Source organism: Pelodiscus sinensis, chromosome 1 (assembly GCF_052426305.1).
Source record: "Pelodiscus sinensis isolate ZL-2025 chromosome 1, ASM5242630v1, whole genome shotgun sequence".
Taxonomy (NCBI): domain Eukaryota; kingdom Metazoa; phylum Chordata; order Testudines; family Trionychidae; genus Pelodiscus; species Pelodiscus sinensis.
The window spans coordinates 175,512,630-175,537,933 of NC_143052.1; the positions used below are offsets into that span (position 1 = coordinate 175,512,630).

The window sequence follows — 25,304 nt, forward strand, 5'->3', positions numbered from 1 at the left end:
TAATTTACCCAGCCATCCCGTTCCTCCAACATCTAGCTCTGCGCTGGGGGGGCACGGGAGGGAGGGGAGAAAGAGACTTAATTGGGGCAGGGTGCTCCCAGCATTGGGGATGCCTGGCTCAGGGGAAGGGGTGAGTGCACTGGGAAGGGGGACACTGCGGAGGGCCTGGGTCTGAGGCAAGGGTAAGTGCATTGGGATGGGAGGGCATTAGGGGGAGGGGTGGGTGTATTGGGGGTTAGTGTGTGGCCCCAGACTGGAGGGAGTGATGCAACTTTTGCTTAAAAACTTTGGTCCCCCTCCCTTTTTTTTGCTTAACAATTTTGGTCTCCTGCCCTTTTTTTCCCCTCAACAGAATTTTTCCCGGTGTTTTTTTTTGTTTTTTGGGGGGAAGGGTTGTTCAGTATTTTTTATATCTGGCAACCCTAGCAACTTGGTTCGGATTCCCATGTGAGTATGGGAATTGGAGCTAAGGTACACTGACTTTCACAAACCCAGTTGGATGATCAGGACTTTAATCGTTAAAAGATACTCGGAAACAGAATGCCTTTCTTTCCTCAGTATAGTTACTTGTTTTTTACACAATCTGAAAAAGGGAGTTATGGCAAACTATTTGAATCAGATAGTGAGAGATGTGGTAACCACAAAAGGTGACGTTTGGAAAAGTACTGAAAAAAGTCCAGATGTGTCAGAACTTACCCTGGTCTCATAGGTTGGATATTTAGTGAGAACAGGAGTGCCATTTCCACTTATCCTGACTGCAGCCAAGTAGAAAACAGCACAAGCAAAGCCTCTCTCACTGTAGTTCTGCTCCTATTCCTAGAAGACTAGAGAGTGACCTATATATACATATACTAAATTACAAATGAAATCATTAGAAAACTTATTTGACCCTCAAATAGGAACTGGGGCTGATGTTTCATTCAGATCATGGTTCAGCTGAAGTGATTTCTCTCACTGCTAGTTGTACATTTCTCTAGTTTCATATTTGCACTGTAGAAATAAACATTTGCATCATCTACCCATGTTACATCGTACTGTTACTTCCTGAAGTGGTAGCCACGAGCAGATTATGCCAGTTAGCCATTTTCCGCCTACATATATATACCGTAGCGAGGGGGTTTTCAAATTTTGTTTTTCTTAAGCCTTTTTCATATTGACAGGCCCGGCCTTTGAGCAAGGTGAGTGAGATGGTTGCCTCGGGCTCCGCACTTTCAGGGCCCCGCGCTGCCCAGTTGCCAGCCCTACGCACCTGGCCGCTCACTTGCTGCAGTGACTGGGAACCATGCAGCCCTGCAATTCAGGGCCCCATGCTGCCCAGCTCTCGGCCCCACCCACCTGGCCAGTCATTCACAGCTGTGCAGCTCAGCGATGCTGCCTTAGGCCCCTCGAACTCTTTGGTTGGGCTTGCATATTGATCCTGTAGAAGTTCTGCCCAAGTTCATGCACCCACTAATATATACCTTTCATCACCAGTGGAAGAAGATATGCATGTGTGCTAAAGACTAACAAACTTTTTTATTAGGAATTGCAAGCTGGGAAGACTTTGAAAGCAAAGAAGGAGTATGATTATTTCACAAATTAAGCTACATTTTTTACAGTCAACAGTGCTGAAAAGTAGCCAGACAAAATTATATTAGATCTACAGTAAAACTCCAATAGTCCGGCACTCCTGATAGTCTGGCATCATAATGGCAAGAGCCTAGTGAGTGAGCTTTGGCAAAAAATGAGTCACAAGGTAACAGAAGCAGCAGCTGAACTGAGCAAAAAGGGTAAAAAAGGCTTAAAAACTAAAACATTACAGTATACTGTATACAGTATGTACAATAAAAAGGGCTAAAAACACTTTATATAGAGTATATAATATATACAGTATATATATATATATATAACCAGTTTATAGTACCTCCTGATAGTCTGGCATATCTGATAATCCGGCACCACCTAGGTCCCATAGGTTCCGGATTATCGGAAGTCTACTGTATTTTGCATCCCACTTCACGTGTGAAAATCGGGCATCTTTTTTTCTTTAAAGCATTTCAAATATCCTTTCTTCAAATACATGATCCTGATTTACTATATCTGTCACAATTTTCCCATTTAAAAATAATGTTGCTTTAATCAAATGTGTTCTGTTTACAACCTGAGTGTACCATATTTATCCCTAGAAAAACTGACATGGGAAGTACGAACTTAACCCCAATGTCTTACTTTTCAGCCATGTTCTTGAAGGACCACTGGCCAATGTTTTCCATTTTCTGTATGGATATTGATACCACTGCTAAGTAAACACACTGTGATACAGCAAGACTAGGAAGCAGTGGGAGAATATTGAAGGGGAGACTAATTAAGCCCTAGACTAATTAAGGGGTATTCCCTGTAGACAAGTGAAAGCTACTACAGGCTAATTAAAGCACCTGCATCCTATTAAGGCCCTGTTAGGATCTTAATTACCATCACCCCCTTTTTCAGGTAGACAGTGTGGTGTGAGGAAGGAGAGAGGATCAGAGTTTGGAGGTGTGTTGCTGAGATTTGAAAGAGGAGAAAACAGGAGGAAGTGAGAATCCCTCCCCCAGCATCATGGACCAAGATTAACCTTACCCAAGTGCGGAGAGGGTAAGAAATCTGAAGATCTTGAGAAGGGCTGGGGATCAGACCCCTTCCCTGCTTCCCTTCTCTACCATCTTCCTAGGCCACTAGTGCAGCCTTAGATGCCCTACGAGCAGGGGCAAAAGGTGATGTCTAATCCTGCCAAGAAAAGCACAGGACCCACCGCCATACCAACACTGGCTGTTTTCCACAATAGATAATTACCTGTTTGCAAATGTATTTGGCAACAATGTAAATGTCTAAAAAGGACGCACAGCAGTGAAGTTTTCATCCTCCACACATCAGAGAGCAAATCAGGTCTTTGGCTGCTGAGCCCTTGCTTTCCCTGCTGACAGGGACACTCAGTGCCAACTGTAATTTTTTTTTTTTAAGTGGGAATATGTGTGCAGTAGATACAGGACCAAAGTCATTGACACGCGTTACCATGCATTATTGAACTGATTGCTACGTTAAATGTTATTTTTCATGTGCACTGGATTTCAAGTATATTTGATACATGTAATTAATTTGCTGTCATCAACACGTAGTTGCCATCTAAAAGAGCTTCATAGGATATCTGAAGTGATTATTTTTTATAATATATATATGATGTTTAGTCAATATATTTTAGGCCTCTAAGTGTTTAATATGCACATTTTATAAATAAAACAAAGATGTTTTAACATTAGATTTCTTTTGTAAAAAATTTGGCTCACTTTGGAGAACACCTGCAACTTCTCTTGCTAATCTCTGTGTACTGCTGTAACCTCTCTTATTTGTATAGATAAAGCATCAATTTAGTTTTGGATTTAACGCAAACAGGACCATTTTGTTTTGAAAGTGTTCCAAAGCTTGCTATTCTAGCAATCTGTGACCTATAAATAATGCAAGGCCTTTTCTTTCTCCTAATGACTTCAGTTCAAGCACAAGCCCTGAAAGATGGAGGCCAAAATTTATACTGCAGTCGTGGAATTCAATCTATTTCTGGTTCCCCAAATGAATTACGAATCAGAGCTTGTTCACTCTTTTGCATCAGCCCCAAACTCCACTCTCCTTCTCCTCTATTGAAACATACCCCTGCTTTTGAATATTTATCCTTTTTTATTATTATTTTGGTATTAAAGGAAAAAATAAGCCTGGCTAATCTGAAAACTGCTTGTATTTTGTTTTAGAAGAAAGCAAGAGATGGGGGAGGGAGATGATCTTTTTATTCATGACCCCTAACCTTTGAACCGCAACCTCTTTGCCACTAAAGCATTCAACACCTCATTTAATCTCTCCTCACTACACTGGCACAGCAATGAAAAAGGAAAAAAAATAATCTGGGGACTTCATCAATTTTTCATGAATTTTCATTTAGGCTAGAGCCCCCTCTTACACTGGTCGATAGATCAAGCTGCTGTCACATATTTAACACCTGGGGCTACAGCTGTTATCTCTGGGGGCTGCCACTGACTCAGGCTAGATTAGAGCCAGCCAGAATCGGTGTGAGGACCCCTTATGCTCTTTCTGTTCCTTACATGTGGCGCCTAGTGCTTGAAACTGAAATCCTACCTACTGTAGCTATGCAAATGTGTCTCCCTCTATTCCCACTGGAAACCTCCACGCCATGCTTCCATGTGTGTCAATTTTTTGCCTTGAAAAATAGCACTTTTATTTTCAAAACATTTAAAAAGCACCAAAGGCATTTCATCAAAAATAGGTTACTTCAAACCTATCTTTTATACCAGATTATTAAAATGGTATTAAGCAAATTCTGGATATTACATTTATGATTTTCCTAATACCAACTCTAAGTTGCATAAAAATTCTATTTTTGGAATTTGAAAAATATGAACTCAAGCTAAACACATTTTTCTCTTTTGAAATTTTTTTTGTTGGTTCAAGAGCATGGTGCCTACTGTTAACAACTGAACTATGAAAAAAAAAAAAAAAAAAGAACCACAATTCCCACGTAAATATCAGATCTATGAATGTTAGAATTATTTTTCCGGTTAATAAGAAATTCTTATTAAAATACTAAATCAAACATTAGTCCAAGAATGATTGAAATTTATCACATCAATGATGACATGCTATCAAATAAAAATATTTTTGAAAATCTTTAGGAGTAAGAAATGTTATTAGTTTTCTTAGAAAACTCTGACACACATGCTTAACTTTTTCTTAAAGAGGGATACTTCCTTAAATCATAGCCCTTTGTAGTTCTAATGATTTCAACTAAATATAAATTTAAACTAAATATGAATGATTTCAACTAAATATGAATTTCAATATGAATAAGTTCCAGGATTTATCATCATGGTGTTTTTTGATAGACGCCTATAAAAAACAGCAGAAAATGCAGACAAGAATAAACCAGTAAGTAACTTTGATTTTCACCTAGATCAAAAGCATGCACAGTTTTACTAACAGCAATTTGTGAGACTAAAAAAAAAAACTTTTATTGGCAAAGTGCCCCTTCTCAAAGGGATTGTTCAACTTCACATTTTTTTAGAGAGAAAATTTAATATGGATATTTAAATAATTCACTATTAATTAATCCCAAAATAGATCAGAGATTCAAGTATATTTAGATCACTGAAAAGCAGCAGCTTCCTTTTTGCTACAATTTGGGTCCGCCTACATTTGAAAAATGATCTATGCCAATGGCTGTCAGAAAAAGGACCTCACTAGCTCCTCTTTATCTAGTGCTGAAAGAGATTTAAGAGCTAGTGTAGAGAAGGCAGTTTTCAACACCATTATAGATTGCTTGAGTGAGACCTGGTGGAATGTGGCCTAATATGCTTTCTCTTAACAGTGCTGTAGCATTCCAACAGTACTAGCAGATAAACTTTTTAATGCAGCAACTGGAGCAGTGCAGGGACACCCATTGCTGACTACAGGTATCAGCAACAGGCCATTGCTCTAATGGAGATAGACTTTTAGGGTATGTCTAGACAGCAGCACTATTTCGGGATACGTCCGGTATCCCGAAATAGCGTGTTCCACATCTTAGCAATAAGCCCGTTATTATGAAATATATTCAAAATAACAGGCTTGCTATTTCAACATCCTGGTAAACATCATTCCACGAGGATTAAGGGACTTGTCAGAATAGCCTATTTTGAAATAAGCTACGCAATTTGCGTAGCTCCAATTGCATAGCTTATTTTGAGCGATGCAGCACTGTATAGACTGTGAGAATGTATAAACAATTATGATGTGTAGTGCTTCTCCAGGAAAATCTGCTGTCTAAAAATCATTAGGAAATTTATTTTATATTAATGGGAATAAAAATGTTGACATTTGAATGAGAAAAATAGGTGAACTTTCACAGTAAACTGGAGAGAGTTGAGTAGTTTTGCAGTTAGTGTCCAGTAAGAGCTGTGTCTCATTCAAGTACATGAAGAAAAAAATCATTTACATAGGTGTTCAATATAACTATGTACTTTTGAAGCAATGCTGCCTTATCTGTGAAAGATGTCTAGATCACAAAATTAATAAGGCTGTATTTTACTGAGTCCACAATCCAATGAAATCAATAGGGCCTATTCCCAAAGTGAGCAAGGGTGGCAGAATCTTGCTTTTAAATCAAGAATGAACACGGTTAAAATCTTTCCTACCATCCTTTTCTACCATTATGTTTCAGTTCAAGCAAAGACAAAGCACCATTTAATTGAAACAGCCAAGGAATGTTCTCTTTAATCCCCAAAGAGTTTAATTGGAGAATTCAGTCAGTTAAACTTCAAAGGTACAAAAACAGTAAAATAATCTGGTGTCAGGTGCACCATGCCTTTACAGAAACTTTGGCCAGGGTTTCAGCTCTCAGATTTCATGTTCTGTGATCCTTCCCTAAAACACCATCTACAATGAAACCTGGTTTTATTATTTTTACAGTCTTCTGTTATCTGACTTTTAGTTCATGCATGACCTGCCACCAGCTGCAGTGGTTAAAATTGTAACTTGGTAGACTGAACAGTTCGTAACTAGAGACTCACAGCAGTCATTGTAGTAGAGATCAGTGAGATTTGATGCAATAAAAGCATCCTCTTAATTTGAAACAACCAATCATTTTGATGTGATGAAACAAGGAGCAACTGCACCAGTTTTTCTACTCTATATCCAGACAGTAGATGTTTCAAACCTAACATCATTTACCAGGAAAATCTGAAAGTTAAGAAAGCAAATTTTTTAAAACCACTTTAATAAAGACAACATAACCTCTCTCATTAGAGATCTTAACAATCGCACGTGAATAAAGTGCTTGGAAAAGTAATTTTTGAATAATGTTGTATGGAGACGCGGGCAATTCAGGTTTCTTTATGTAGCTTGGCAGTTTTTTTCAAGACCATCCTTCTCTCCAGCCCAAAATACCTACAATCCTAAATGGTGCAAAACTATGTAATGTTTTTATGTCATGGAGAAGTTTTCAGTGGAGACTTGAATGAATACCACAAACTACTTTTCATGTGAGATTTAAAAAAAAAAATGGGAACAAGGCAATATCAAGTGACAGTAATGCACTAGCCCATTCTGCTCTACTATTTAGCTTCCATGGCGCCTGACAGTTAAAGGGAAAGTCCTTCCTGTAACATATGAAAAGAAACTATCAAGATGAACTATTATGTAGCATTGTAGACATAAGCCAGTTGAAACAGGATAATTTTTTTTAAGGAAACTGAACCAGAAGTTCTTCCAGTTACTTCTGTGGTTTCGGATATGAACTTTCCTCATTAGTTTATTCAAAGACTATAGAAGATATCAGCCATGGAGAAGGTCATTGTTACCCTCATACAAGGGTGGCTATATGACAATTGAGGGAAGTAGAAATTGGAAGATTAAAAATGTTAGCCACATAGAAACATAAAGTAGAATGCAAAACACTTTGGTCCCAGGTCAGCATTTAAGTACATTCTTAAGTTCAGCCCTCTTCACCCAAAGTGCTTAAATGCTTTAGTAGCACAGAAGTCTATGGAGCTTAAGTTAAAGTGTTTTAGTGGGAAATGATTACTGAAATCAGGGTCTTGCTGCCTTTCTGTAGAGAAAATTAAGTCTAAAAAAAAGAATTGTGGGGGTTCTTTGCTTTTAATCATTTATTTAAAAAATGCATGTGTGAAAATGCATAGCCAGCATTAGTGACTTCATTTTACACTCTGAAATTTACTTTTCTGTCCCATCTCCTTTTCAACCCAGATAATTAATTAGGGGCAATTAACACATAGCAACTGTGAAAGACAAGCTTCTTTAACATGCAAATAAAATGACCCAGCTTCAGTTTGCTCCCTTGGAAGAAGAGCATTCATCCATGAGGGTCTCACTAATTTCAGATTCTCTGAAAGATGACTTCACTGCTACACAAGGCAGATCAATAGGAATAGGACTATTTTAGATGTGTTGAGAAATGGTTCACAATTATCATATGCCATTCACGTAATGAATGAGATCTGCACTGAGTTTTTGGCAGAAAGGCACTCTGAAGAGGTTCAGGCTTTCAACAGTACAGCATCTGAGTCACCAGACTGGAAACTGGCTACTTCTGCAGAAGTAACAGATGACTCAATAAGGAGAAAGAGACAAGGCACGTATATATTAACTGATACTTTTCACATTAGGTTCAGTCTAACCAACTTTACCCATGGTTTCAAAATTAGGCTATTCATTAAAGGAAAACTAGGTTTCCTGTATGCTAGTGTCATATATGATTATACACAGGCTAGAATAGTAACACAGCATATATTCTGCCTGGTCACTAGCATTGAATGTATGGAAACCACTTGTCTACAAGTAATAGTTAAAGGTAAAATGACATGCTTACTTACATGTATTATCTGCTAACTTGGTACCGCAGAAGCAAGCTATATGTTGGCATCAAAGTAAATGAAAAGTTTTTAGATGATGTTTATCATATGTTGGAATACTTACATGCGACTTCCAGAGATGCATTGCGACTCACAGCTTCACCAAGATAGTTCCTTGCAACACAAACATAACTTCCTTCATCAGGCTTGCTCCTGCGTCCATGTACAATGCGTAAGAAAAATAAAGATCCGCTGGGGAGCAGCATACGATGGGAGCGGGGGTCATCTTTGTCAGTCTCCACTCGCTCTCCATCCTTGTACCATTCAATAGTAGGAGTTGGCCTACCCTCGGCCTTACAGTTCAGGGTTGTTGGCTCTCCCTTAGAGACTATCACATCTGAAGGATGTTCAACTATCCGCGGTGGAAAGTCCTCCTGGCGAAGACGGGATCCTAGAGACAAAGGACAGAAGGAAAGGGGTTGGAGTTTTTTAATTCATCTTAATAGCAGGGTTGCCAGATGGTTGAAACAAAAATACCGAACACCTCTCTCCCCCATCCCCCAAAAAAAGAACACAGAGAAAAAATTCTGTTGAAGGGGAAAAAATGGGGGGGGGAACCAAAGTTGTTGAGCAAAAAAAAAAAACTCCAAGACCATCTTGTGCCGGCTGCCTTGCAGAATCAGGTAAGCATGGGATCCAGGGGGCTGGGGGTGTTGGGAGCCAGGGGGGAGGGAAGGGGAGGCAAGTTGCTTCTCAGTTTAAATCTCTGTGGTAATCACAGGGATAGGATCACTACTAGGGTTACCAGGTAGTCATTAAAAAAAAATACCGGAAACGCTTCATGGAGGGAGAGGGGGAAAGGACCAGCAGGGAGGGGAGTGGTGCTGGCCGGGAAGGGGAGGGGGGCTGGGAAACAGAGCTAACGGGGGCAGGGGGCAACGGAGCTGGCCGGGGGACATGGGGGGGCTGACGGGAAGCAGGGCTGGTCATGGGGGGGGGCGTGGGGCAGAAGGGGGCTGGCCACGGGATATCGGGGAGTGGGGGCGGCCGGGGGAATTCAGGAGGAGAGGAGAATTGGCTGCCGGAAGCAGGGCTGGCGGGGGGTGCAGCGGGGCTGGCCAGGGAAGATCTGGAGCAGGAACCGGCCAGCAGGACACAGAGCTGGCGGAGGGAGCAGGGGAGCTCATCAGCCAGTGGGGAGCAGGACTGACCCGGGCTCTGCAGGTCTCAGGGCGCTTCTGTCTCGCACGAGTCAGTCCGGCTGCGGCTCCACCACGCACTTGACCAATGCGCAGGAGCATGGACCAGGCTGCCCCTCCTCCTCACACGCAACCAGGGCTCCCAGCACCGATTGCATCCCGCCTCCCGGTCACTCCCCCCGCCCCCGCCAGACTTCCGTCTGGCGCCAAACCGGATAATCAGGAAATACCAGACACTGCACGTGTCCAGTATATTCTGGATTTTTTTACCGGCCAAAGGGCCCAAAAACCAGACTGTCCAGTAGAAAACCAGACACCTGGCAACCCTAGAGTTAACAGGGTGTTCTTGCCAATAGTCTCTTAATGCAGCATAGGGGTTTTCGAGCATTTGAGCATGTGTGATGGCAGCCTCTTGGCTTGCACACTAGACATTGAACTAAAAGGCATGAGCTAATGCCTAGGCTTAGTAGCTGGGCTTGTCTACACTGCCACTTTACTGCTCTGTAATTTTCTCACTCAGGGGTGGGGAAAAAAAATCCACACACCACCAAGCACAGCAACCTACAGCGCTGTACAGCACCAGTGTAAACAGGTTCCCAGTAAAAATACCACATACCTCTGGATACCCAAGCCCACACAAACTCCACTCATATTTGCTGCTCTCTTGCTCTTTCACCTGCCAAATCAATAGACAACACATCTAATATCACTGCATTTTTTGCCTGGGCCTCAAGACCTATTGGTTAATGTGTCTCTGCAGCTGTGTGACTGTATCTTGCACCCTTATCACACAAACAAATAGTGGGTGGAAAGAACAAAGGCTCAAACATGAAAGCTATTTCTTTCTTTGCTCATTTTTAATACTAAAGTTTAAGGTAGCCAGGTTTTCAAGGGTCCTGACTCATACATGCTCTTTATTGTTATTTAAAAAAGCCAACTATGCACTTTAAAAATTCCCAGTTAATCAATATGATTTTTTTTTTAAAACAGCTTACAAGGCCATTTCTGGCACCACTTTCTAGAAGGGGAGTTTCCACGTCTCTTCCCCTTGTTCTTTTTCTACCACCTTCTAAATCTGGAACTCTTTCATTCTTTTTCTTCTTGACCTCCTTCCTACTCACAAGCTCTTTCCTAGGATAGTTCACAAGTCTACTGTAAGAGTGCTGTATGACAGTTATATACCTCTAGAAACTTCAGTGGCTCATTCTACAAGTTATTGTCTGGACAATCTCTACTAAGGGGTTTTTGTGGTACAAAAAGAAAACCCATCCCTGAAAACTACACACTAGAAAAAACACTTGCATTTGTCATCTATGCATGGTATTTGTATAACGCTTTTTAGTTCAAACATCAGTTGGGTAAGCCTCTCATCACACCTGTTTGTAAGTGAGAGGTATACCATGGTACACCCAACAAAATAATTGACTAAAAACTCTTGCAATAGAGCTGCCAATCTAATGCCTTGCACATTGCCTTTTGTATGAACTCCTTAGACCAGTGCTGCACAAACTGTGGCCCATCAGGGCTCTATGTGTAGCCTGAAAGGCATTTTGTTCACCGTTGCCAACATGCAGGGTTGCCAGACTCCACTGATTTCCATCACATCCATTTTTTCCTACCAGTATTACTAATGTGTAGGAAAACCAAATATAGACACCATGTAGATTCAAGCAGGAGGATTTAATATGCACAGCGTAAACCCACCTGCTTGAATCTACACGGTGTCTATATTTCGGTGTTCCTACATAAAGCAACATGCACATTAAGCAAGGGCATATAAAGTGATGTGCCACACAAAACAGTGACTATAAAAGCAGTATATTCCCTTTGCATGCAAAGTGCTGCTACAGTGCAATCAGCTGCCCACACAAATTCAAGGTATGCAGGCACAGTTACCAAACTACCCTATCCTGTGACACTGTCTTGATTGCAGCAATCTTGTAGTCCACTAAGATGAAGGCTCATGCATCCCACTCACTAGCCTAGGTTGTCCATCGCTGTCTTAGACTCACGTAACATGACCTTCCACAGATCCATGAAACATATATGCTTCAGACTAAGGATTCTGCAGTGCATTCATATTAGAGACAAGATTTAACATCACAGTTTCAGACAATATACCTTGAAAAATATCTTCTATGCCTCATTTGCCCCCAGGGTTATGAGAAATAAGGTTACATTTCACATAACACAAAGTTTGTGCACTTTTGGAATTCTGTTTCACTGACATCTGGATCATTAAACTGAGGCTTGCCCTAGCAATAATGTGTTATATCACTGCTACAGATCTGAGCTCTTTTAGTGACTACCACACCCTCTAACAAATACAGGAAACGTAGGCCTTTGTAATGCTGAATGGACAAGTCAGATCATGAATTTCCCAGCATAATATAGCCAGAGCATATTAAGAAAAAGTTATGTTCCTTATTTCATTTAAAATGTAGCTGGCTAATTTGTAATTAGAAAGCATCATTGTTCTCTGCCAAGAGAGGAATGCAAAGCATTAGAAACATTCACTAAAATAAAAGCATGAATTTTATACATATCAGTTTACCAAACTGAAAATATAATATAAGAATATTGGCATGAGGCAGGTATAATATACCCCATACAATTTTTAACATATTTCAGAAGTACCCCATAACAATTCTTTTTCCAGTGCTAATTCTGCGTTCTTTGGCGGGGCTGGCCTTACCATGAGGAGAACTGAGGCGGCTGCCTCAGGTGCCAGACTGTGAGGGGGCGCCACTAGGACCCAGAGTGTAGAAAATTGTGTCTGCTGCTGGTGAACAAGGCATTTTAAGTTGTTAGTTCTCCTTTATTGGGGTAGGTAGCAGAGCAGTACCATGAGAGGAGTAAAACAAGAAGAAGACATAAGTGAGATCTTTTAAAGTTTTGGCCCAAGCAAAGGGTCATGGGGGTGTCTTTTGAACTCCCTGCCTTAGGTGCCAAAATGTTGTAGGCCAGCCCTGTTCCTTGCAGACTTCTAATACTGTCAATGCAAATTGCATATTTTGGGTATTTCTGAAATTTTGATGAAAAAAGTTGACAAAACGTTTTAGTGAACATTTTGAAAAAAAAATGATCAGCTCTAAGTACCAAAATATGTGGTGGTTTTGTGATACAAATGTTTGCAAAGGACTATCAAAATCAGAGCCTAAGCAGAGCAAAGGGCCTAATTCAACCCTTCCTGACATCTGTGTAGCACAAATTATGTAGCTTATTTTGACTTAAGGGTGCAGTGTAGACACACCCTCAAGATCATAGTAAGAAATCATCATGATACCCTGTCCTTTTCTAAGCTGATGCAAAATCAGCATACTGTTTGTCTCATTCTGGTGGGACTAAACAATTTCTGGTGCCGAAAGACCCAGGACTTCTGCAAGAAAAATACTGCTAGTCACATCTGTGGGATGCATAGGCAGAGTGGGTGGGGAAGATTGTGCAGTGCCTTCCTGGACCATAACATTACCTGGATCTGTCCAGAACTAAGAATCATTTCACTTTTAGGAAAATACTGAGAAGAACTCCCACCTCACCCCTCAATAAAAACAACAGAGCACTCCAATCTATGTAGCAGTATAAGTTGTTTCACTAAGGAAGACAAGTTTACTTTGTGCACTGCACTATCCAGGTAGCAACCTTTTCATTTGTTTTTTTCCTCAAAAGATTTCAACCACAGGGACTCTGCATGCATGTGTGCTTAGTGAATAACCCTTGGATTACGTGTCCCTAAATACTCATTGTCATGATGGACTGAAATGATTCTAAATTAGCTGATACACTCTACTGAATCAAAATGAACCTTTGCAGAAAGCCATTAAATTGTGAATTTATACAATGGACCGTGATGGCTACTCCCAAGAAACCTGTAAGATTTAACTGGGAAAAGTGGGCAGTAAAAAGTCCCTAAATATATATTTAAGCAATACATTGTAATTCCTATGCTGTGCCTAGAACAACCTGACCTGTTGTGCATTAGCACTGGCATATCATTATTTATTATGGGGCTTCAGAATCACAGTTTCATAGGGTATGTCTACACTAGAGCACTATTTCGAAATATCTTAGTTTTAAATAGTTATTTCAAAATAGTTATTTCAAAATAGCACATCTAGACAAAAAATGCATTTTGCGATTTTGAAATGCGCATCCACACTGATAGGATGCTGAATCGCATTTAAGGCCAGTCGGAACCAGTTCTGGCAGGGCATCAGGTTAGGAGTTACCTTGTGTGGCTGCTGCCTGAGGTTATCTGAGACCTGTGCTTAAAGGGATGCCCCCGGACAGCCAGTTCTAAGGTTTTCCTGCTTGCTTGCCTACCTCGCTGAGGGACAGCGAAGCAATTTTTTCTCTGTGTGCTCTGGTCACCCTCACTCAAGACACCACAGCACTCTGTACCATGGAGCCAGAGCCACCCCTAAGCATTCTGGTGCTTCTCCTAGACGTGTTACTGAGAGCCTGGCAGCACGTTCTGCAGGAATAACAGTCTCTCTGGTGTGCCCCACTGGTGTGCTTCATTCCTTCCTCACGTCCTTCCACTTACCCCTCCCTAACTCTCCTTCCTGCTGTACAATAAAAGACACATGTGTGCATTAAAAAAAAAGCCTCTTTATTGAACAAAACTGGGGTGGGGGGAGAATGAAACTGAGGTGAGACTGGGGAAAGAAGGTGGGAGAGGGGAGGAGGGAGGTGGGAGAGGGGAGAGGGGAGGGGGAAACCTGGGAGGAGGGAACTGGCAGGGGGAGGCAAGCAAAGGAAGGGGGGGAAGAAGCTCAGGGCTCAGGGTTGGGGTTCTCACCGGCCCAACTTTCTCCCAGCACCGCAGGTGTGGGGGCCTCGGCATCCCTGGGGGCGTGGGGAGGGTGGGGAGGAAGAAGTGGGAGGTGGAGAAGGAGTGGGAGGAGGAGCAGTAGCAGGAGAGGCAGCAGGGGCTGGAGCAGTAGGAGACAGCAAGCTCTGCCCCAGGATTGATGACCATCTGGGGGGCACGGACCATCCTGCCCCCCAGGATGTGGTCCACTGCATCAAAATAGGGGCAGGGGTCTGGGTCTGCCCCTGGTTGGGAGCTGGCCCCTGTGGCCCTGGCATATGCCCCTGCCGCAGCTCCTTTATTTTCATGAGAACCTGTTCCTGAGTTCGCATGTGACCTTTGGTGGCTAGGCTGGCAGCCACCCACCTGTAGACGGTTGAGTTCCTCCATTTAGTGCAGAGATCATGGATGTTGAAGGCATACCCCCAAACCTGAATTAGGTCCCTGATCTTCGCACTGGACCAGGCAGGTGCCCAGAGCTGGCAGATTGGTCCTGGGGAGCGGTGGAGGGCTGGCTGGCACTGGCTACCTGGCTCATGCTGGGGCCACTAGGTCAGGTGCAGCGACTGCTGGCTCTGGGCTGGCAGGCTCAGAGCTGGCACAGGCACTGTGGCCAGAGTGTACCCCTTTAAGGGCTCCGGGGAGGAGGGAGGGCGAAGAGTTTTCTTGGTTGTGCCCAGAGTAGCCACCAGGGCACCCTGGGAAGGGGCTGGAGGCCCCCTATTTCGAAATAAGCATCTACACAGCAATAGCAATTTCAAAATTGGTGCTATTCCTCATGGAATGAGGTTTACCAATTTTGAAATAAGCTCTCCGCTATTTTGATTTAATTTTGAAATAGCGGTTTGGCTGTGTAGACGCTGGTAAAGTTATTTTGAAATAATGGCTGTTATTTCGAAACAACTTTGCTGTGTAGACATACCCATATATACCTTATGAAATCACAAATATAGAAGGGTAACCAACATAGCAGATAACTTTTTCAGCTTTACTTCTTCATTTCCTAACTTTAAAGGTAGTACTATTTTTAAAAGACTCCCAAGACTCTTACGGTATATTCCATAGTTATTATTTACATTACATTGGCAGATAAAATACACTGGGAGCTATTCAGATTATAAGAAGCCATGATCCCCATCCTGAACAGCATGCAATCAAAAAAGATCATTATTCATATGCAACATTTTCCTCCTGAAATATCATAATAGATTTGGCAAAACTTATAAAAGTCACACTCCACTGAAGTGTACCCACCAGATCAATTTATCCTATAGGAAAATTCCTGGAAGACCCAAGGAACTTAGAATTGCCCAAGAAAAATTAAGGATGATTCTGATCAATGTTTGGATCTGACTCCTTGCTGACCTGGGGCCTGGGACCCAGCAGAGTTTTGCTCCAGGGAACTGGGTAATAGAGAAAGGAGAGGCCCAAAGACGTAAGTACAGGTTGAACCTTCCTTATCCAGACTCTGGTCTGGCAACATCCATGCTCCTGGACCACAGAGCCGGGTGTGAGGAGGCTGGGCCGTAGGATAGGAGCAGGGCAGAGGAAGAGGGAGGGTACTCTTCCAGGAGCCCCATGTTGAGGGAGAGAGTGCACCAGGTTGCTCTGGCTCCTACTGCCAATTGGTCATGGGAAGCCAGCAGCAGCCACACAATCCCAGCAGCCACGGAGCCCTGGCAGCCACAGAAGCTGAGGCAGCCACAGAGCTCCAGAAGCCCTGGCAGCCATGCAGCTCCAGCCTGGGGACCCATGGCCGGGCAGGCAGAAGCAGGGCTCGGCTGGCGTCCTAGCTGGGGGCAGCACAGGACATGTTGGGAGGGACCTCCCCTCATTCAGTAGTTCCCCTTGTTCGGGACCAGTCAGGTCCCGAGGGTGCCAGACGAAGGAGGCACTTTGGTTTCATTTTGGGATGGGTACAGACTCCTTCTGCCTCTTGTGTTTGAGTAATTAGGGATAATTTAGACTATGGTTTATATTGTGATCGTAGAAACCTGTAATATGCAGCATAAGTACGTGCTAGTAAGTGAACATGACAATCCAAGCATTCAGAAGCTATTCCCACCCGAGAATCACAACATGAAACTTCAGAAACAGCACTTCCAAATCCATTAGCTGAAAGAAGGAAAAACAACATGAGCACTGCCTTTGGCCCTAGCCTAATGCTTCACTGCCCCTTTATGGTCACCCGGGGTGTAATGTGCAACAAGTTGTTTACTGCATATAGTATCGCATAAAAACTTTGAAGAAAGTAAACAAAAATGCTGAATTAAGGTGCAATGATGCCCTTGGGTCATAAGCACCATAAAGTAACATTTGGGCCCTAATGCAACACTTTCATGAACCCAACTCACACTATACTTAGTTTTTGTTTAAGGTTGTGTCAGGATCAACCTACACATCAAAAACTTTGAAATTACAAAAACAAGACGGTGAGAGAAAAAACTTCACTGACCCTTGCCACCTTCACTTCACCTACAACACTGATGATAACACAATCCAACATTCCATAGGGCAGTTGCTTCCTGCATGCAACAAGCAACAGATTCTAGCTTGATCTAACAATCTCATACAAAACTTTCACAATGACCTTTTTCTTCAGCGTAGCCAGAGATCAGCACATTTGGAAATCTATTCTGCTTCACTACTGTTCATTTGGAAATCTATTCTGCTTACATGTTTTTGAGGTCACCATTGCAATGGAACTTGAACAATTTATATTAGAGTGCAACTGGGCACAGTGGCGTTTTTCAAACAAACCGCTATAGCAGAACTACTCAACATGCGGCCTACGGTGCCTTGTTTGAGGCCCACGGTGCAGTTTGGGTTTACTCGAGGCTCAACTTGAACATGGCTTCCACTGGGAACACACTCCACACGAGGGGTCTCTCAAGTAGGGTGAGCATTGAAAGACGCAAGCGGACAGGTCAGCCGGAACAGACAGATACAGGGTGTCGGCGTTTCTAGCCCCCAGGGAGGAGATGCCGGGAGTGCCGGGGCATTGTGGGAAGTGCTGGCTGCTTAGCCTTGTGGGCAGAGCCTGAGAAGTGCTGAGTAGCTCGCAATGGCCATGTTTGGGTCTGGCGCTGCGGTTTAATCTTTGTATTCATGCCCGTCAGTGTGAAAGAAGCTATTTGCATATATATTTGCATGTATATGCAACTACACTTAAGTTGCAGCCCTCGGTATGTGCTGTGAATATCATTGTGGCCCCAGAGCTTCCAAAGTTGAGTATAGTGTGAGGGGCAGGCACTGGAGGGACAATATTTGCAGGAGAGCAGTGACATCTCAAAACTAAACTACTGGGTACAATTCTGCAAAATACTTACAAACTCAATAGAAATTGTTCACCTATTAAACCATCTTGTTAGTCTTTAAAGTGCTACGCAGTCCTGTTTTTTGTTTCAGCTGTACCAGCTAAGGCTCCGTCACTCACTTTTCACTATTGATTTAAAGGAGTTTTCAAGCCTGTTACTCCTCCCTGGCCAACTAGTACTAGTGTCAACTAACATTTTTCTAGTGAAGGAATCACTTTGGAAAGTAAGGCAGCCAATTAAATAATGAAATAAGTGTAAAATATTAAGCTTGCTAAGTTTTTTCAAAGCACACTCTTTCAATTTAAGAGGTAGCATCAAGTTGAAGGAAACAGATAATAGAAAATAACATAAGGGAAGAATATATACCATCTTTCTAACATAAAACTTGCTACGGACCAAAGATATGAGCTTGCTTGTTTTTGTTTTGTTTTTGTTTTTATATAGTTCAGGTTTTAAAGAATGCTGCTATTTGTTACTGTGACAGCCCATCCAGAGCAAAGCAACTGGTGCAGATGTGTTGTTCTCAATCTTTTCATAGCTAATTTAAGATATATTCATAATTTAGCTTTAAATTTACAAACTCAAAAAGTAACAGCTTTTAGGACATTGAAATGTTGCCTCTTGTAGCAAAAATTTATATTTTAGTATTGGTTATAAGAATATAAGTGATGTAAAATGATTTGATGTGTAATGACTTGCATATATAAGTTCTGTATGCTTCTATTTCACCTGTCTCTCATGATTAGACAATGTTTACTGTAAGGTCTTGCGTCCTGTTAGCTTTACAATTTAAGTTGCACCTCTTGTTTGCATTTTAAACTAAGTTGTGTCTTCTATGTATTCCTATGTAATCCTAATCTGGAATGCTCTATAAATTATTTGGTGTGAATGGAGCCATCACAAATGCACAGGTGGTGAAGAAGTGGGAACCTTGAAGATTACCAGGATACATCCATTGTATCTGAGGCTGAATTAAATTAGTAGCATTGACAAACCCTGGAGACAGACAGACCACCCCCAAGAGGGAGACACAAAGAAGAGACAATGGGAAACCTGACAATAGCCATCAAAGAATAATTGTGAAAAACTCTGAAAATAAACACCTTTTAAGGATGAATGATTGCAGCATGACACTGCAATACCCACAGACTCAAATGGGAACTTACGTGTATCAGAAGCAACGGGGAGTCTTATGGCACCTTATAGACTAACAGATCTATAAATCTACAAATCTGTTAGTCTATAAGGTGCCACAGGACTCCTCATCACTTTTGCAGATTCAGACTAACACGGCTACCCTCTGATACTATGTATCAGAAGGGGAGTTTGGGCCAGTAAGACTCTGTGTTCAGTCCTGCAAAGTCAAGCCTCAGAGGAACCTCACTCAATCAGCTTTGCCTGGCCAGCAAGACGGATTTAAGCCACAACAGACTGGTAACTATACACCATCTGCAGAATGCTGTGTGTGCGTGTGTGTGTCCGCGTGCGCATGCATGTGTGCATGCATGCATGTATACGTGAGTGTGGGCTTGTCTTTATGAAGCATATGCTAGCTGCTTTGATACTGTATTCTTAATAAATGTAACATCTTGCCTTTTCCCCTGAAAAGATCCAGTGTGCTTCTTATAAGCATAACACTCTAAGCAAGGCCTGGAATGCAGAGCTCCATCAAGCACCTTCCCTTTGGGATGAATCAGGCAAGCCTTCTTAACTTCCTGGTTCCTGATTGGTTAGCATCTTTCCTGGCCTTTCTAAGCACTTATTGGACTAAGTCTTGTTGGTACCCAAATCTGAACAGACTTTGTCTAGGCAAGGGAGGAAGTGGGGGGAGGGGTGTCTGGTTACTGATGAATTGTCACTCAACTTCATGAGTAATTAATTCACATCCATTTGTCTTATGTTTTAATAACTCCTTCTATGGTTACTACTAACTTTAGCTGAACTGCCACAGGCCCTCAATCACACACAGCCCTGGTCTGGAGATGGTCTCAAGTTGCCACAGGACACAGTCTCTGTCTCAAAGAAGCAAATGCTGTTGCCTAATGCCAGATGTGCAGCAGCACTCCCAGAACTACAATGGTGACTCTTATTTTTATACTTTAATAGGATGGGGCAATATATTCCCTAGCATAACATAAGATAAAGAGAAATAAATGAATCAAATAGTAAAAGCAGTAGTACAAAGTTACTTGTAATCGCTTCCCTATTGTTTTCTCATTCCTATTCTAGGCCCCCCCTTTTCATAATTTTACTGCAATCCCCATAAAACTGTATTTTTAAAAGTTAAGAAGCATGTAAAATGAATTCGTCATACAACCACAACAGTTAGTCACTCCCGGATGTGCATTAGTAGACTACTTTTCAACACTCTCATCATTCAACTTGTACCCACAGAATAGCCCGCTATGTAGCCTGTATGCTTGCTTTTACTACATTCACTGCCTTGCCTTCATTACGTTCAGCTGTAACAGAAGAAACCTATAGTATCCTGTAAGACATTAGCTGAAGTATAAGCAAGCAGAAATATGGTTAAGCGGGCCATAACCCTTGGCATAGATCAGCGGTTACCTTTAACTCTTAGGAACTAAGAGCTTGTTCAATGATAGGAGGCAGAATGTTGCAGTCAGTGCTACCACAAGCAACGTGAAAGTAATAACCTCAAATCCATTTAAGCAAGGGGTGACTGATATGATCATGAGCTGAAATGGTAGTTAGGTATATCCATACATTAATCTATAGAAGAAGACACTTCAAATAATGAGAAGGCAAAAACCTCCTACTGAATATGAATTAGTTATAGAGGTATTAGTGTAACATATTATAAAGTTGCATCCCAGCCTGTGGGTGTAGGAGAGATGCAGCCCTTGAGAAGGGGTCAGAATGATGGCTGTTGGTGATGAGGAAAAGGGGATGGTGATGAGAGAGAAAATGGCTAACGTTTCAGGTTGTCATACACCATGCCTTGCAAGCGTATGCATGTGCAGATGTACTCCTTAGAGTATTTGTGACTTTGCTAAATGTATTAGTAAACTATTTGAAAACACAGAAAAAGGTTCCTATAATGGAAGTGTTGCAATTGTTCAAACTGGGGTTCTCAACTACATAGTAATTTTAATAATATTGGGCCTGATCTTGGGACACAAACCTATTAACCCACAAAGTAATAACAGGAAATTCTTAGGTAATCAAATAATACATAATCTATAGATCACATTACAATTCATTTATTATTACATTATAGTTCAGGTGTGTCAGGCTTCTAATGCTCGGCTGAGACCAATAATCCCTCCGAAATTCAGCACTGAAAATTATCTTCTCACTAAAACCCTTTGAGGAATCAAGACAAATGTGTTTTGTATGACCTTTGCTATAGAGGTACACTAATATCCATACGCATCTCCTAGAAAACATTTGTAGCTAATCTACTACACTGCTCCACTATTAGCATATGAACTGAGTAAAATATGTTGCTTTCAACTTACTGTTTAGCAAGACTTTCAATTAAACCAAAATAATTTGCCCCTACAGCTACAGTTTAGCTACAGCTACAGTTTTCCCACAAAAAGAAATAAAAAGGATGTAAACACATTTCATTTATAACTCATTCCTGTACACTTAAGTTAAAAAGCTTTCACCGAACTTTATAAATGAACTAAGCAGCCACACTCTCTCACACTAAATAGGAATGCAACTACACTGCACCCTTCGCTCGAAATAAGCTATGCAATTTCAGCAATACAAATTGTGTAGCTTATTTCAAGTTAATTTTGAACTAGCTTATTTCAAAATTTGGCGCTTTCTACACAACACCAAATTTCAAAATAGAGCACTATTCCAAAACGTCCCTTAATCCTTGTGTTAAGAGGTTTACAGGGATGTCGGAATGGCGTGCTCACTATTTTAAAATAATAAGCACACTGTCAAGACACAGAAAATGCTATATCTGGATACCAACATTATCCCAAAATAGCACCACTGTCTAGACACACCCTAAATGTATATAGTTCAGAGGAAGACTTATGACTTTGCCTTATATTTCAGAAGTATGAGAAAAAAATTACCTTTTACAGCACCGAAAAATACTACTTTCCTCCTCCCTCCCTGCACACGGACATTTTGTTCTCCTCCAGTTTTGATTTTATCATTTTCAGCCAAAAGTTGATTTGATTTCTTAAGCCTGCTACTATATGGTACTCACTTTCCAAAGTCATCAGGTTGTTGTATGCGAACAGAAGTAATATACAAAAGCGGCGAGGAGTCCTGTGGCACCTTATAGACTAACTGAAGTGTTGGAGCATAAGCTTTCGTGGGCAAAGACCCACTTCGTCAGATGCATAGCTAATTTTTATTTCTCAAATCACCATTCACGGTTATTGGGATAATGGCAAGCATTAAACAGGCATAGATCTTATACCATGGAAGGATGCTGATTTCATTAAAAGAATTGAGCAGCAGTTTAAAAGAAAAACAGCACAAAAACATAAGAATTTAACTATTAACAGAGCATATAGAAAGTAGTTCATAACACAAGTTTTCAGTCTTGCCTTTAAGGTCCTCTTTAGCTCTGCCACTAACTTTTTAAATCAGACTTTGTCACTTCTTTCTATACTAGCCACCTTTATATTTCACCAAAGATGCTGTTTAGTTACTCACCCGTCCTCCAACTTGCCTGTTTATGGCCCTCTGCATATACAATACCCTCCTTGAGTTAGTCCTCCTTCCTTCGGTTGAGAAGCAATTAATTATAGTCAAGGCATAGGTGATGTTGCTGTTCATGCCTTTCAGCCCTTAATGAGGTTCAATCTCATTGCCAAGATAGTTAAGAAACAAACAAAAAAAAGTTTACCGGTCACCTCTACTACTAAGGGTCAACATTACTGTATTGTATTCTGTTACCTTACCTATCATTCATGTTTTGATTTTCAGACTGTTAGTTTTTCCAAGAATGGCGTTCTTTATATTTATACTTCTACCACACTCAAGAAGCTATCACAACATCCGTAGATAACAAGAACCTGTTGCAGTCTAGAGACCCAATATAAAGAAAAAATATCATTGAGTACTGCCAAGTCTACTTCATCTTCAAGAATTGAGACAAACAACTAAATAAAGTTATACTGCCAACTTAAATTCATACTGCCATCTGAAAACTACCATATCTGAAAGTTGGTTTGTCTGCTTTGTGTATTCAACATTATTTTGATCAGTCACTTTCACAGTTTTGCTAATGGTCCATATCCTTCCCCTGGCACTTCAAATGCATTGTGTACCCGTTAGCAGCAGCACAGCTGAAATTGAAGTGGACGAGACATCAACCAGGAGTGAACAGACAGAAAGGGAAAAGGAGAATGCTAATGCACATTTGATGTTGCTCTTGGGCCAGACTAAAAAAATATCAGCAAGGAAACAGAAAAATCCTTTATAATTGATTAAAATTAGTATGTTTAAAATATTACAGCCTTAACACAAAAAATAATTTCTGACTTCTTAAAACTAATATTCAGTCATATTTTAAAGCTGAAAGGAATAGTTATAATAATGTAACTTAACCTTCTATGGAATCAAACCAAATTCTGTGGAATTTCACCCAATTCTTGCCTATAGTCCAAATGCTCATAGTTGAAATAAAAGTTTCAACAGCAACTTGTTCCAATAAAGTTAGTAAGTCTCTAAAAAGAAAAAAAAAACATTTTTAAGCTTTAACATATTGTTGTTAAAGTAATAGTCCTGGAAAATATTCTATAGTTCTATCACTGAGGCTAGGGCATTACAAAAACAAAACAATGACTTGCAGGTATAGACTGACTGCACGGTATTAGAACTGATATAGCTAATACCCTTTGGATGTGTCTACATAGCAGGACTTAACTTGAAATAAGCTACACAAATTGAGCTACGTCAATTGCATAGCTTATTTCGAAATTAGGAGCATCCACACAGCACTTATTTTGAAATAGAGCACTTTTCCTCTGACTTCCCTTACTCCTCTCATACAATGAGGGTTACAGGAGTTGGAGTAAGAAGTCCTCCAGCTTGACAGTATTTCAACATTATTTCAAAATAACTGCTTTCTATGTAGACATGGACTGAGTTATTTTGTAATAACGCTAGTTATTTTGAAATAATGTTGTTGTGTAGACGTACCCTCTGAAAACTCTCTGTGTTGCTCTGTAGAATCATAATTTCATTTTTAATTTATTTTTCCTTTAGGAAGAGGAAAGTGGAGGAAGGACACTGAAGGAGTAGCGTAAGAGATACAGAACATGGATCAGACCAGGAAACAAATGTGTCCATTCATGTAATATAATCCTACCCCTAGCCAGGTAAAATCCATCACATTGTCTGCTACTATTTAATATGCAGGACCTATGACACTTATTTGTGATTGTTAGTGTGAAAAAAGAAACACATTTGTAGATGCAAATGTCTGATAAAGGCTTCCTTAGATAAGTTTATTGGAAGATAATCACACCTACACACAGTTATTGCCTACAGTTCCAGTTTCAAATACCTATGCTGATCGTTCCACTTAGAGAGTACTTATGAGCCACACTTATTATCCACATCTATATATAATGAATAAATATGTTGCTTTCACTACCCTCTTAACCAGAGAACTGGCTGAAAGAAAACAGAGCTCTCAAATACAGATCCAGTCAGTTACATGCTAGTTTGAACAAAAGACAGTGTGAAAATTCAAGATAATGAGAAAATGCAACTGGAGTGTGAGCTGATACACCATCATCAGGCTACTCGATTCCCCTAGATGCACTCCTATAGACAAAATGACAGGGAAGGTTACTTTGTAAGCTTTATAGTTTGCAAATCTTGGCAGAAAGGATTCTGATTATATGTTTCCACAGAAGGTTTCCACTCAGAGTGAGCTGTGTCAGCTATGACAAAATCTGTAAAAGCTTTTCCTACTGCAAAATTAACCCATTAAGCAGCACATCCTACCTTCCTCAGGAAACTGTTTCTCCAAGACACTTTCCTGAACTAGAAGTTTCCTTAGGATGGAGGGGGAAAAGATTTTTAAAAAACCCCTCAGAGAGAAAAATCAATATCCACTATTAAAATATATAACAAAATATTATGGACAGAGAAATTTTATTATACACAATTTTGACTTAGTAGCATATAAAACATTTTAAAAGAGAAAAGCGTTGTAAACATGCAAATCTGCTGCTATTCATTATAAATGAGGGAAGAATAATTTGTCAGTTGTACTATAAGCAGCCAGCCTCTCATACTAAAAGTGGGAAATATGGTGACAGGTGAGGCTTTCCTGATCCGGCACCCTCAGGACCAGAGTGGCTCTGAATCACGGAGTTTTCCGGACGAGAGGAGAACAATGCTCCCCTCCCATCTGTCAGCCCCGCTCCTTGGTGTCAGCCCTGGCCACTGGGTTCTGCTCCCAAACCCGGCCAGGGCTATGCTCCCTGCCACTAGCACCACTGCCCTCAGCCCCACCAGGGCTTCACTCCCTGCCTGAGGGCAGGGCTCCGCTCTCTACTGCACCGGTTCCAGTTGGGGCTGCACTTAGGGTACAAGCCCAGGCTATGCTCCCCACTGCCAGCTCAGACTGGGATATACTCCCCACTGCCAGAGC

At 41.2% G+C, this 25,304-nt stretch overlaps 1 protein-coding gene across 21 annotated transcripts in view; it reads right to left on the minus strand.

Moving 5' to 3' along the window:
- Positions 1-25,304, minus strand: part of ROBO2 (roundabout guidance receptor 2) — a 621,912-nt gene that overhangs the window by 540,709 nt on the left and 55,899 nt on the right. For all 21 annotated transcript variants that reach the window (XM_089773474.1, XM_089773465.1, XM_089773469.1 and 18 more), the window contains exon 2: positions 8,491-8,817. In XM_089773474.1, the coding sequence (XP_089629600.1) occupies positions 8,491-8,817 (327 nt within the window). The remainder of the gene's footprint in view (positions 1-8,490; positions 8,818-25,304) is intronic.